Source organism: Camarhynchus parvulus, chromosome 6 (assembly GCF_901933205.1).
Source record: "Camarhynchus parvulus chromosome 6, STF_HiC, whole genome shotgun sequence".
NCBI classification, from domain to species: Eukaryota; Metazoa; Chordata; class Aves; order Passeriformes; family Thraupidae; genus Camarhynchus; species Camarhynchus parvulus.
Window position 1 is genome coordinate 22220147 of NC_044576.1, and position 14845 is coordinate 22234991.

The following is a 14845-nucleotide window of genomic DNA, read 5'->3' on the forward strand; positions in this document are numbered from 1 at the left end:
ATGGAGCTGCGTGCTGGTGCTGTGATATGTCAATTACTCACTCATTATTGAACAGCAGGATTCTGATTAGCTTATAAAACAAATTTGTGCTTCTCCTACCAGGATCTTGCAACAATACCCAGAAAAACACAAAATCTTTGCAGGTTTTCCCCCCCACTTTTTTAATGGGCAGGATGGCTCCAACTCTTTTCTATCAGTCACATCCACTCTCTGGCTCACAGGGCAGACTCATCTGCCCCAGCCAGAGGCCATTAACTATGAATGGAGAGAATGTTAATTAAAAAGTATGCTGTGGTTTTAGGAATAAGTGTTTTTTTTCTGACTGCCAGGGCAGTCTTTTATGCTGTGTTTGTCAATGGGCAGCACCTCTGAGGTGGGACGGGCTACTGCAGACTCTGTGTCCAGTGAAGCTGCATCCAGCTCAGGCTTGGGGCAAAGCTGTCCACCTTCCATCCCCAGCACTGCCAGGTGTTCACACTGCAGATGTTGTGTACAGTACATGTGTAGCAGAAGCATAACCCACACACATGGGTTTGAGGAAGATACAGGATTGGTATTTTGACAGCATCTTTCCCCCCAAAAGGAAAACAGGAGAGATTCACAGCTTAATCTTTGTATTTAAGTTATTTTCTGAACAGTTAAAAAAAAAAAAACAAAAAAAAAAACAAACCACACTGTTACCATGATCCTAGCTCAAGTGAACATTAGTACATTAACTACACATCACTGTAACATAATCACAAAATTCAAAGCACTCATTACTTAAGAATCCAGATAACAAATATAGCAGAGTAACAAACAGAAAACTCTGGAGAAACCATGTTCTTTCTCACCTCTCCCACTTCCACAGCTCCCCCAGCCTGAGCAGGCTGGAGTGATGCAGCACAGGCTGGCCTGGCAGGCATGCAGCTTTCCTAAATGCAGTGATGGAAAATGATGGGAAGAAACAGGACAATACACTTTGCTGAGGTCCACACTATTGTTCTGCCATGCTAAAACTGGGGCTAGGCTAAGTCCTGCAGTGCCTGCATGATAAAGACACAGTAGCCAAAGCAAAGTTTTACACTCAAAAGCAGCTCCAGATTTTCACACTGAATTGCCCAAAAATTTTCATAGGTAGCTCCTTGTAAAAGCCACTGCAAACAGCCCACTGACCTGCCTCCTGTACGTGGAGTTTTGCTCAGAGGTAAACCAGTGCTCCAGTGCCAGGAGGTTAAAACACTTTGCCTGTGAAGGCAAAAAACTGTTCATTGTGCAGGAACGGGCACAGCTGCTCTGTGATGAAGACTTGTACTTCACACTGATTTTCTGGCCACAGCTGCACTTGGCTCCTGCTTGAGCAGAAATCAAGGTATTTCTTAGGGCTATTAAAAAAGGGGACTTATTTAGGAGTTCTCTATAGTATCCAAAGGGCTTGCTGCACATCCATGTACATCAGAATCCCTCTGATTTTGAGAGTATTATCTTAACATCCCCAAGGATCAATCAGTGTTGCCAACTCCCCATAGTTATCTGCTGGACAAGATATGTGGAGGCCCAGCAATCTTTGGGAACAAGCACAAACACATGGGAAGAGTTTTGTGACCAGTCAAAGGATGATCTATTCTGGCAGTGTGCCATGGCTCCCCCATGGTATTTGCTTTGGGAATTTTGCCCAGTAGTTTGGCTACACCTCATCTTTAAAAAAAAATGGGGCAAGGGGGGAACGGAGGGGAAGCCAAATGCTCAATTTCAGCAGGTAGCCATTCCTCTCAACCCATTACTGGGATTTTGGAGAAGGAACACTCCCAAGGGACCTGCTGCTCCTATCTCTGAATTAAAAGGGGGGCAGAAAGACTGTAACCCCCTCGTGCCAATCAATTCAGTTTCCAGCAGGATAGACAAATTTCATATGGAGACCTCCTTTGAGGACAGCTGGGTCACTTGCTGTTTCCCCCTCCTTCTGGGAAGTTGCTGCTTATCACTTTGGGGGTAACAGTAGGGCAAAGCTCAGCATGTCAAATGCATCATGCATGCCACTTGGAGACCCTGGCAAAGCTCATTCTTCTCTTGGCAAGCAGAGTTTAGACCATCCCCTTCTCCTTATGCCTCCACTGCATCCTAAAAGGGGCATCAGCTGGCAAGTTCAACAGTTGGAGGCCTTACTTCATCACCTCCTGACTTCTGATCATGGAAAACCTCAATTTTTCACAGCCAACTACAAAAGCTAAAAGATCTATTTTTAGCACTGTCCCCACTTCTGTAGAGATCCATTTCCATCCCCACATATGCCAGGTTTTCATCCACTTGGGTCATCTCCTCCTTTTCCTCCCACAGTTAAGAGCAAGCCTGCAGTAGGAAGGCTGGACATTCCTTCTTGTTCCCTTCTCTAGCAAAGGAGAGCTGCTAGTATTTGTGATTTATTAAATGCAAATATTGCCCTTTCCCAGTGAATAAAGGAATAATAAGCCACAAAAGGCAGATATAAAATCATGTTAAAGAAAGCTAACAAAGTTAGGCAAGAGCCCAATCTAGAGAGGTGCTTCCCAATGAAGGTGGGATGCAAAAAAACTCAGAACCAAGCCTGGAGCTCTGCTCAGACTGAGGAAGGGACATGTGGAAGGGGCAGATACACATACCTGGGAGTGGAGATATATGCATGATACTCTCCAGCTTTTTCAGTATTCAAAAAAACAAAGAAAAAGAAAAAGAAAAAAGAATCCTTTGGAGCAGGAGGTGGGTAGGTAGAGCATGGTGGTCCAAGTCAGCTTCCAGTTTAGAAACAAGTGTAAAGCATTTCAATGTTTCTGATGATCATAGACTTCTCAACTTGTCACCTGAATCCTTCCATTCCAACAGTGGATGTGTCTGTCCTTGAATGTTAACAGGGAGCAGAGGGAGCTGCTCCAGAGGAGACATCTGTAGAAGTTATCTCACTGCAATCTCCTTCATGCCATTTTCTATTTGCATATTTGAAAGCAAGCTGTGTTCCTCTGAGGACGAGAAATATTTGCAGCAAAACTGTGCCCTATTGCAAAGGAGTCACACGCAGGAGATGGTGTGGCCACAACAGATTGTCCCACATCTCCAGCACTTTCCATCCCATAATCCAAGGTGGAAGGCTAGCATGAGCTTCCTACTTGTGGGAGAAGTGATAATCTCTAAGCAGCAGAGGTATTTCATTTCAAAGCAATGTGCAACACTTAAAGCCCACAGACACTTCCAGCCCTTTTTTATCTCCTTTCAGCAGGCATGTTCTAGTTCTTTTCATTATAAACTCTGCCATTACTCCAATCTGGTTGAGGGATTATCCATCCTGTTCATGCTGAAACCTCTCTCTCACATGCACTCTTGAACACTCACACACAGATGCACACACATCCTAAGGGAAGGGAAGGGAGTTTGAAAAAGCCACTTTCTTCTGACATTGGGAGATCTGCTTACCAGATTGCTCCTCCCTGGGTGCACAATAAACACCACCAAATGTCAGGCTGTGGCAGTTTCAAGTTCAAGTTAGATCAGTTAACTTCAGTTTCCTTCTTAGCCATCAGAAAATTTGTACAACTCGGGGAGTGGGGTAGGAATCTTCACCCTTCTGCAGTCCTGTCTGAAGTACCTAGACACAGTCCCTTCCTGAGGGTGACACACCTTTCTTACCATGTGCCAAAAATGGATTCCAGCAGTTGCTTGCTAAATGTACCTTAAAGAGCTCTATACAGCAGAGTACCAAGTACGGCACCACTTGAAGACTCAACAGAATAGCAGCATAGAGCAGCAGGGCTATGACAACCAAGGACAATTTGCAGTGGTGGTATCTCTTGTGTTTGGCCAGCCAGTCTGCCAGTTCTCCCAAATTCTCTCAACCAGCAAAAATACAACACATCCTTGAAGGTATTGGCCACAAAGATGTAATTAAAATATTAGGAAGTTCTGCAGCCTTCAGTAGCTGGAGTAACAGATCATTGTTTTCTACATTAACAGAAATGGAAAAGACAGAGGATGACCAAACTGAGGAAAATAATTATTAAATCTTCACCCAAGGTCGTACAAACCCCTGCTGATATGCAGCCATGCTGCAGACCTTGTAATACATGAACTTAGAGAGACTCTTAAAATAGTATTAAGACTCAGAACTTGAATTCAACGAAGTTTGGGACGTGAACTTTGATTCTCTCTGCTCCCTTGCCAATTTGGCTTTGGGACTGCAATATTCATGATATGTCGAGCTGACTGAAAGCCCAAACAGCCTTCCTGGACTTAAAATTAGTTGTGGATAAACATTGTGACTCAGAACTTATTTATGACTCTGCAGAGGTAAGTCACTCTGTCACTGTTACCTGAGCAGAGTTGTTAACCTGTTTGACTCTTTTACAGGAATAGTTCAATCAGAAAAGAGGAGTGTGATCACATGCTCTGAGATGCTTGACACTGCTGCCCACAGGCTTCAGGAAATGCACTAGGTACTACCCAAGAACCAGCTTTGCCCTCCTCCCTAACTCCATTGCCTTCTTGTCTGTCCTAGCTATCACCTAAATTATTCAAGCCTCTGGACTGCTCTCTGGGGACTCTTGGACCAGCTCCTTGCTAGATTTCACTGGTGGAAAAAGCGCATCCCAAGCAATTAGAAACAATGCAAGAGCTTCCCCAGGAAAGTGAAGTTGATGAGAAATACTTATAAAAAAAATCCCATTTGCCAAGTTCAGAGGGTGTTAACAAAGCCAGTTAGCAGGCAGCCCTCCAGCCCAGAGACAAAGGACCTTGATTTCCTGCTGTGGGATTAGAGCAACTCCCCACTAAAGCAGTGGAGATTTTTCCATACCCCCCCCTACAGCAGAGGATCTGGGCCTAAACCTGGAATGGCCAGGGACTGATTTACAGAGTCATTTCTAATCTAAATGCAGGCCAGCTGCAATTTGTTCCAGCTCTGTGAAGAGAGCTGTTTACCCCCAGACCTCTGTCTAGTTCAGACATGCAGAATTGTTTCTCATGTACCTACTCTTCAGGGCTATTTTTGTCTTCTAAACAATGACAATTAGCAGAAGACTCAGCCAGAAAGCAAAGACCCATCTCAGCTATCAGCAAAAGGACTAATCAGCCTGTGTCCCTAAACTGCAAGGCGGTACATAGGTTACAGAAGCAGACCAAAAACTCCTCAATCCCTTCTAGCAAAGCCAGTCCCAAAAATGCTGCAGAATTGGCCTGGAGCCATTGCTAAATGCAATGATTGTCCTCATGGCCAACTCATTTTACTCTGCCACCATCTCCAGGGTGTGCATTTGCTCATTCAAGTGAGGCAAAGTCTTATAGTCATGGGCAGAATGTTTGTGTAGTATGTCAACTCTAGAGTGGCACTTGAGAGCTCCACGAAATTTTTAACAGCTCCCTCTTCCAGTACCCATCTGCAGCCTCTCTGAGGGAGAAGGAATGGAAAGATAGGAGCAATGTCCAGCTTTCCTTCTCAGCCTAGCCTCAAACTTTCTCCAATTTACAGAATGATTCATAAGCCATCAGCAACATACTGTCTTCAGGGAGAACAGCAGTAGGAAGATGGTACAGACAATCCCTTTCCTAGTGAAATACTGTCCTGGGCCAACAGTTCACCTGGGGTGGGGGTGGACAGGATCTCAGCCCCAGTCCATCATGCTTGGGACTTTGGCAGGAGAGAGTTTAACTTTTCATTGACTAGCAGTCCCCAGCAAAGCCGATGTTAAGGGGAGACTACAATACACATCCAGCTTCCAAAGGGTTAGCATAGCAGACAGGAGAGGAAAGAGATGGATTTGGCTCATAATAGTCAAATTTCAAGGGTCCTCTCTCCACAAAAAATAAGTCTGCAGTTAGAACAGCCAAAAGCCGCAGGGAAGCTGGGGTTGGGGGGATGATGGTCTGGCTGTTATAAGTGTTTCTGCTGCTCCTCAGAGCTGAATGCTTTTTCAAAGGCCTAGCAATGGATATTGATTTCAGCCTGAGAGTAGCAGCCTCCCCACCCACCCACCCTCCCACCCACCCTGAAGTGACTCTCAGCAGGATGCAATGTGGCTGTAAGTCTTCTGCTTAACAGCAAAGCAACACATTCTGGTGACATCTTAAATATATTCATAGGACATTGGGCTTGGAGTGGAATCAAATGGGGTAAGGGGAAGAGTGAACATGAAGAGGGGAATGAGGGAAGAAAGGGATGGGAAGGTTTAAAAATGTTAGCTGTTCATGAAAGATAAAAGTCATCTTCTGATATAGCAGCACTTTAGCAGTCAGCCGCGCTGAGTAGACCCTGTCTGAGATCAACCGCATGCCAACTTTGTTCCAGAAACAAGTCTGAGAGCCTCTCTCTTCAGCAAGTATTGGTTACGTGGATAGTTCTTTTGTCCTGGCATTTAAATACTGCAGCTTAAATGAGTCCTGGGAACAAAAAACAGAACAAACCAAACAAACCCCATTCATATTAAGCCTTTTAATGATTTAAAATAGCATCTGATTGACCAGAGTGTTTGAGAAAATCAAGATCTGACAGGTCCAGAGCATCACTGTACAGTTACCAAACAGGATACAGGATATGCCCCGTGACAGAGCACTTTCATGGGAAAATGTCACTGTGGACACCCCTTTGCAGAAGCCTGTCAGCTCTTCTGCCATTCTTCTCTCTTATGTTTACTGCTATTAACAGTAATTGTGCATGTACCCACCCACACAGGCAATCATGTTATGCCACTTCACTCATATGCATCAAATTCACTCTACAGCTGACCCAAACATATGAAACATTTTGTACTCCCCACACTGTGCTGGCCAAGAAAAAAGGTGATGAGCAAACCAAGCAGGCCTGATATGAATAATTTAACATCCATGCCATGCGAGAGAGAACAAGGGCTAGGCCCTATCCGTAAATGATTTTGCACATTGATGCATCTCGATTTAATTTGCCTGGGCTTGTGCTTGTGCCTCAGTGTCTCCTCCCTTAGCCAAACTGTAATCTTGAATCAGCTTGCTGCAGAGTGAGGAGAATGGTCATCACTTCAGAGGGAGGTTCTTGGCAAAACCCTCCTGCCTGGTGACAACTGCCCAGGGTCAGGCCATCTGCATCCTCTTGTTAGGCAGCAGCTGCTCTACTCGCTCTGCAGAAACCCTTCTTCCTTCTGGACAGCAGTATAACTGATTTAATTATTGATGATGATGGACAGAGGAGGAGGAGTTCTTCAGGGGGAGTCATAGGCACCACATGTCACAAATCCTAAAATAAAGTCCCTATTCTAAGGTACCAGAACAATTCCTGTCCTTTAACAGGACACTGTAATTCCTGTATAACCAAGATGACAAACACTGCTAAACCCAGCCAGTTATTCAAACAGCAGGCTCACACTACATCCAGTGCCACCTTTGAGCCTCACCTTATTTTGAAAGATTTTTTTTTTGTTGTTGTTTACCTGTGCGAGTGTGAGGTACAGTGTAGTGTTATTTATCTGGAGATGTAGGTGTACGTTCTGGACGGGGAACGCGTGGATTCTGCCTGGGCAGCTGGGTCATTCAGAAAATCCCAGATGAGGATGGTGTCATCATGTGAGCTGCTGACGATCTGGAACTCATCAAACTGAAGTCGAAAGACTCTTCCAGAATGCTCCTGAAATGCCAGTGGGAGACAGAGCATGTTACCTTGCAAACTAGTTGGCACCTGGGATGGAGCAGGGAAGATGAACTTGGGCTTGATTTTAGTGTCATATTAATTTGTCAGTAAACCCCAGATGACACACTGTGCATCAGCATCTCAGAGCATAAATTAAACCCTGTCTCAAGGAAAAGTCTGAGTACAAGGAAAATATCCGAGTATTTGACTTGCAGGAAGTTTACATTATAGTTGTCCCACTACTCCTTAAATCCCAATATTAGACACACGCTCCGCAGAACAAACCAAACTCCCTCCCCACATAATTCCATCTGGTGAGGCTGACAGGTGCACTGTCTTCCTTATTCCATGGCAAAACTCCTCCCTGAAATTACAGCATTCCCAGGTACAGTAGGTTACAGGGTAAGAGATGAGAACTTTGCATTCAAGACTTGGCATCATTGCCACTGCTGAAGAGGGAACAGCTTAACAGTGGAGGACACTAAGGACCTGTTGTAAAGTCCAGTGACACAGCAGTAATTCCTCCTAAGCAGTTCTAAAAATATGATCTAGAAAGGGCATTCTTTATAGGCAGTTTGCATTCTGCTCCGAGGCTGAGTGGAAATGGCATGACAATTTGGCAAGAGTTCAGACCATAATTAACAGGAGGCAATGGCAAGATCCTGGATTTCACAGAGCAAATCCACTCTGCTTTCACTTGTGCGTTGCCAATTTTCTCTTGGTGCTCACAGCACTCCAAAAGCAGTGGCTTCCTCCTTGGTCAACAGGGAACAGAAACTGTGCAGTTACAGTGAGCCCTGTCTCTTCCATGAACACATTTCTCTTTAGTGCTCATACATTGTAAGGAGCTGCTGAGGGTCAGGAAAAAAACATGTCTTAAAATACTTTAATACTGAATCTACAAGTTTCTCAAACATTTAGGCAAAAGAGAATTGCTAGTTACTAAAGGGGAAATCTTTGTCTTATAATACAAGACTACAAAAATACAGCTCAGTTTACAAAGAACAACAGATGCTTTAAAGTGAATTTCTGAATCTTTAAATCAAAATTATCTAAGAATAAATGCAAACGTAAGCCAGATTCTAAGATAAATTTTTTAGAATTTCTAATCAATGGAACCTTTTTGATCTTTAACTTGAGTTTGTTTTATAAACACCTTATGAGTTTCTGACTTCCCACTTATTCTTAAGGGAAGCGTTTTTCCAGATTTTGTGTTATAGCAGTAAAGAAATTCTTCCAAAAAGTATCATTACAACAGTCAGATCCATGGATGGATTATTCACAGAGATGGTGGCGGGGGGGGGGGGGGGCGTTGAGAGAGAATGAGAGAGAGAGAGAGCGAGAGAGAGAGAGAGAGGTACTTTCAGAAGTTCTTTTCAAAACTCTCTTTTTGATCCCAGTCACTGTGGTCTAAGTAAGGCTGCCCTACCTGGACTGTTTATGTCACAAGCAAAGCTGAACTGTGAGCTTATTCTGTTCATGGAAAGCTTCTGTCAAATTCATGTCGCACTGTTCCAGCTAACGGAAGACAAAACTGGAAGGGACCTGGCATGCAGCGAACATTTGTTATCTGTGCACTTTCCTCCTACTGTTTGAAAATTGAACACAAGCAGCAGGAGACTCATGATGTTCATTGTGCAGCCAGGTTTAATTTTGGAGGATGAGGGAAGAGGAAAAAAACACCAAAGCACGGGTAAGCGGGTGTAAGGACACCCCGTTGTCATAAAAGTCTTAAAAGCACTGCAACAGTTTCCTCTGCTCCCCACCCTGCTTTTGGCCCCCTCCATTGCTATCAAACAGGGATTTATGAGTACCCATGTGTTGAGATTCCTACAGTGTTTCCATCCCACCACTTCTGATTTATAATATAATTAGCTGGAGCACTTTGGCTGTCCACTGCTGGAAAATGCAGAGGAAATCACACCAGTTAAATTAAGTCTACAGGTTACTAGGCACATATTTGTCTCAGGCTGGAGCAGAAACATTACTAATACCAAGTCTTAAGTCTTAGACTCTCAGGATATGAGCTCATGGGCAGAGAGTTGTTCCATAGCTTGGAACTGGGTGACCAATGACCAAGGGCTTTTCTCGATTTCAGCCATGAAACTATTTGCACTTCTATTTGGCTAACAAGAAGGTTTTTCAATGTAGCACCTGCGGGCATCCAAAGCTCTCATGGACTCTGATCCTGTAGCTGATGGTCCAAATACATGATTGGAAAAGGGTAGCATGACTTAATGATCTTACGGCCTGTCAACTAAGTCCCAGTAACCTCACAGCCTGCACCAAATGTGATGTAAAGTACTTCAGTGAAATCTACAACAGGAGCAATTCAGGTGGTTGATGGGTGTGCAGAAGGTCAGCCAGCACAGCTCAGCTGGTGAGAAGTAACCACACTTTCAGAGAATCAGATAGCCTTGGTATGATCCTGTTTTACAGCACAGACTGTAGTCATGAGCCACAGCAGGAGAAGTTCTAACATATACCTATTGAAACACTGCCCAAACACTTTCAACCTAAGAAATAAAAACATATAGTACTTATTTTTCAATGAGATTTTGGTACTGGTTGAAAACTTGCTTTATTCCTAGCAATAGTGCCATTTTTTTGAGTTGAATGTGGTAGAGGAACACTTAGAACCACCCCGAGGCCTTGGCTGTCCTGGTATTTTTCTCACAACTATCCCACATTATTCTAAGACCAAGCAGAGCCATTTTTAAACATGACTGTGAATGTTGTTAACACTCACATAATGACATTTTAACCACACTATAATTGACCTGCACTAGAAACCAGTGGACAGCATGAAAAGAGTAGTTGCTGTTTAAGCATAAGGCAATTTCACTGTTTGTTTCTGTCCTGCTTTTTCTTTAAGCACCCAAAAGGCAGTTAAAAGCAATCCCAAGTGTGTTTGTTCCTCAGATTGGGAATGTACTATTTTAGAGAAATTTCATGCCAACAATTCAGAGAACTTACTACTGCATCATCAGGTACACACAGATTAATGTAAACCCACTAGCATATGGATTCCAAGGATGACTTAAAAAATGGATTCAGTTATTAACTTCAGATCACAGAATAAAACTGTTGAAAAGTTCAGAGCGGAGTGAAAAGGTCAGAGATTCTAACTTTTAATGCTTGCAATTAATAGCTTGCAAAATTACAAGAAGTTGGACACCCAAAAAAGCCAGACCCCTAGAAATTATTTCAAGATCCTGCAGACTGGGGCTAAACTGATTTGAGTTTTCACAGCTCAAGATAACTCTGAACAAGCACACTTTCCTCAACACCTCTAGCTAAAGCTCTTACCACAAGGGTTCGCAAGCAGAGGGTCCCTGCTGGAGCACGGGGATCCAAAGCAGCCACAAGATCCCATACTTTAATTTTCCTAGTGGTGAAAAATAGACAAACACCATGGCTCTGTTAAAGAGAAAAGAGCAAGTACTCACAGAAAAAAAATAACTGTTAGTACAACTTAGCTAATACGTCAGTTTAAGGAAAATTACAGCAATCCTTCTGCTCTTGAGACTTGCTTCTTGCATTTCCCCTTTGTAAAGCTTATAGAACTTAATGGGAGGTAAAAATATGCTGTCAATAAAGTAAAACACATAAAAAGCAGGTGGTAATAACTAACAGAAACACATGGGAGTGCAGACAACTTGTCTGTAATGGCAAATGGTCCTGAAGACAACCACAGATGGGAAAGATTGTTCTTAAAAGTGGTTGAGCTGGAAGGAGTTTCAGGTTGAGTCAGTCAGATATTCTTACCAAGCACAAGAACTGGACCACACACATCAAATCACATGGACTTATTTTAAAAGAAGAATAAAAGCTATGCTCTATAGCATGGTTCTCACTTACTGGCCATGAAAAGGTCCTCTTAGTATGACAGACAGAGAGTCTGATATTTATACAGAAGATGCACAAAGTGGGATGGGAGACACTGAGACAGACAGAAAGATGCAAAGCATTGACTGCACTGGTAACCTCACCCATCATATGCACCACTGACTATCCTCTTGTTATCAAAGCGTATGCATCTCACCAACTCTTCATGGCCTTCCAGTACTCGTAAACATGCCCCACACTCTATATCCCACAGCCTGGAAGAGAGTACAAAGAAGCATTAAGAATTTTTTAATACCTTAGCATTGCACTGAAACATTTGGTCTTTGCTTGTAGTTAATGGAAACTTGGAAATAAAAATTATGATGGAACAACAAAGAAGAAACAAACCACACTCATCACGCCTTTCCCCACAGTTAAACGGATACATGATTTTCCACATGACCCTAGGATGTTACAGTAACACACGGGAGATGAGTCACAAACCAGTTGTGTCTAGTATCTACAGCTCCAGTTATCTTCACAGTGAGCCTCACTTTGTTTTACTGAAGTTCATAGTTTGTAAAAGTGTCGTGCCTTGGTTTTAAGATATTAAGTGAGAGACACTGACTAATCCTCTCAGCAGCTTGTTTCAATTGATATGATCACCTTCATGGGGGATGTGCCCCCTTCTCTTCCCCTACATGCCCATTTCTGATTTGAAGACTTCCATCAGACAAATTAAGTTATCAATATAGTGGTGAGATGTACAAGAATTAAAAGACCTTTTCCTTTGTCATTTCTCCTCCTGAAGGTATGTTTAATCTGTAATCCAGGCACCTTATGCATAAGCTAAAATGGATGCTCTGTGTTTATTATTTTAAATTAATTTTTTTTCTTGCTCTCAAATAACTCCTGTGGCTCTATGTGAACTGTTTCTAATAATGCAGTATTTTTAAAAAGTTCTGGCACTCAAACCAATATACAGTAAGAGGCCCAGCAACACATTATTCTCTCAACTGTAACTACCCTAGAGTTTTAGCTTTTATGATGGATTTTCAGCACAGAGACAAATTAAAATACATAATTTTTACACTTGCACCCTACCTTGAAAACTAGTTAAAGGCTTCAAACAGTTATGAAGTAAGTCTATTTGTTTTCCATACTTTTGCCAGCTCTTTGACATGACTCCCAATTACCATGGATAAAAAAAGATTATTTGCCTACAAGAACTGAAATTCTTTGACATGTACTGTCTAGAGGTGTTCCATCTCTGGCTGAGACATGTTCTGCTCATACAGCAGTCCTGTAATTGCAATATCTGCTCTGACTCCCTGACACACAGCAGAAAGAAAGTAGTCACAAATGTTCTCAAATGCTCATTCAGTAAGTGCTCTGACTGGCATGAACTTCACTGCAGTGAGAAATATGGGGGTTTGTGGAATTTCTCTGGGTGACACATCTTGAAGCAGTACAGCTGCTGAGAGGTCAGGTCACTTTTGCTTGAGAGAAAGAAAGAGATAAACCATCCCCCATGTATTTTATTCCTGAGGTTCCCTGGGGAATAATCCAGATCGGGTTGATGTGTGCCCAAGGCTGGTGGATAATGACTGCAGCTGTCTTGCCACAACAAGTTGCTCTCATTTTGGACAACAGAGGAATGAACAGAACGCTTTTGTCACTGTGGAACTGAGAAAGGATAGGTCTATGTACATGTTTGAAGCCAACAAGGAGCTCAAAGTGATTCTTCAATCTGTGAAGTTGATCTTTCAGGAATCTGTGAAGGGCCCAACAGTTTTACTTGAGTACAGCACACCAGTCAAGGTCAGAGCAAGCAACTCCATGACAAAGGTCAGCCAAAGGCACTCTGGCTGCCAGAGAGCATTACAACTTTCAAGGACTGTAAACAGGATGGACAATGCCAGACATTAACTGGTGCAGAAAGGTTGGAAGAGCAATCTTGTGCCAGGAACTTTTGTGCCATGTGTTTCCATTCCTTGCCATTGATCATGAAATTGCCAACAGCTCTGGGAGGCTGCATCACACTTACTCAGGCCTGTATTTTCAGGTCCCAGTCTGAAGTTTTACCTGAATGGGATTAAAAGAGATGATCATGTCCCTTGTCACATGGCAAATGGGTTTTCACGTACAAAGGGGATGACTGCTATTAAGAGTAGGGTCTCTTAGCAGAGTTGATGCCAAGGGTCCTTCTCAGATTTTATAAGTTTCTCTAACTTCTACTTTTTTAAATATTCAAAGGAACAAAGAGTAAAATAACTAAAGGCTTGAGAACTAACTAACTAAAAAAAATCACTTCAATAGTGTACGCAGTCAAAAACACTACCACTGCTCTTTCCTATAACTTTGGGAGAACTTCTGGAAATAGAGGGAGGTCTGCAATTATCTCAGCCTTTAATTCACTTGAAAGCAGAGCAGGGAGATGTACAGAAGGCAGGTGAGTCTGAATCCCCACCTCTTAGAAAGAATGCTGTTGTCTAAACAGATTGGTATCAGATCCTTATGTGTGCACTAGAAATAGAAATAGACACATGAAGACCAACCACTCATTAAAAACTTAACCCAAGATGATATTGTCTAATATCAAATCTACAAAGCACCAAGCCATCCACAAAGATGACTTAGAAACCTTTTTCTGAATCATCCTTCTACTGACTTGTGCCGTCTGCTAATGGCTGGGAGAAAACTGTCTTAGCATCGGGTAAGTCTCTTGCCGTGCTCACACTGCTGCTAAACTTGACTTCCATTAAGATTCACTGTTGACACTCCTGAAATTCTAGCACAATTTATCTATGAAGTAGGGATTTTGTCCAATGCAAGCATAAAAGTAACTGTATTCCTGTAGAGCATTATCACTATCTTGACATTTATTTTTATTAGCATTGCATATTTTAGATCCTTCCCTAGCTGCTGTAGTATTTAACTACTTCTTGCTCTACTTCTGTGGCCAAGTTTCATGGTACAACTGCAGAGGGTTATTTTTTCTATTTGAAGTGCAGTTCTCAGCAGTGGTGCTGCTCTTACACAATGCCTGTAATACCTCTTCCCCTGATTAAGAGATGGAAGTTTTAGCTGTCCTGGTCATGTTCTCAGACAGCCTTGTACTAAAATTTGGAACAGTGACCTGGTGATGTCAACCAAAGGACAACTGTGTTTCTACAGAATGCAGAGCAGGGAGAGGCAGCATGTTGCAAACCAAGTCCACAGGCAAACGATAGCATAGATATAGATCATTCTCACTGAGGAAAAATTACTACTGACATGTGAAGTGAAGGGTTCCTGCTTACACTGTCCAGCTTTCAAGTTTCACCAAAAGGCAGACAATTACTTTAAAAAATGACAAAGGGAAAGAGAGGTTACTGTTACTCCCATTTCCATGACAGAGCCATTTTTTTATATCATGTA

The 14845-nt window shown here is 42.7% G+C and overlaps 1 protein-coding gene across 5 annotated transcripts in view; it reads right to left on the reverse strand.

Annotated features, from left to right (window-relative positions):
* Window positions 1-5992: 5992 nt before the first annotated feature.
* The window catches only part of BTRC (beta-transducin repeat containing E3 ubiquitin protein ligase), a 114098-nt gene continuing 105245 nt past the window's right edge, over window positions 5993-14845 (reverse strand). For 4 of the 5 annotated variants that reach the window (XM_030951745.1, XM_030951743.1, XM_030951744.1 and 1 more), the window contains 4 exons: window positions 11590-11700; window positions 10907-10985; window positions 7401-7594; window positions 5993-6378 (listed from right to left, as the gene is read on the reverse strand). In XM_030951745.1, the coding sequence (XP_030807605.1) occupies window positions 7433-7594; window positions 10907-10985; window positions 11590-11700 (352 nt within the window). In that variant the 3' untranslated portion in view covers window positions 5993-6378; window positions 7401-7432. Of the gene's footprint in view, window positions 6379-6415; window positions 7595-10906; window positions 10986-11589; window positions 11701-14845 lie in introns of those variants that run through there. The other variant, XM_030951742.1, reaches the window with a different exon arrangement.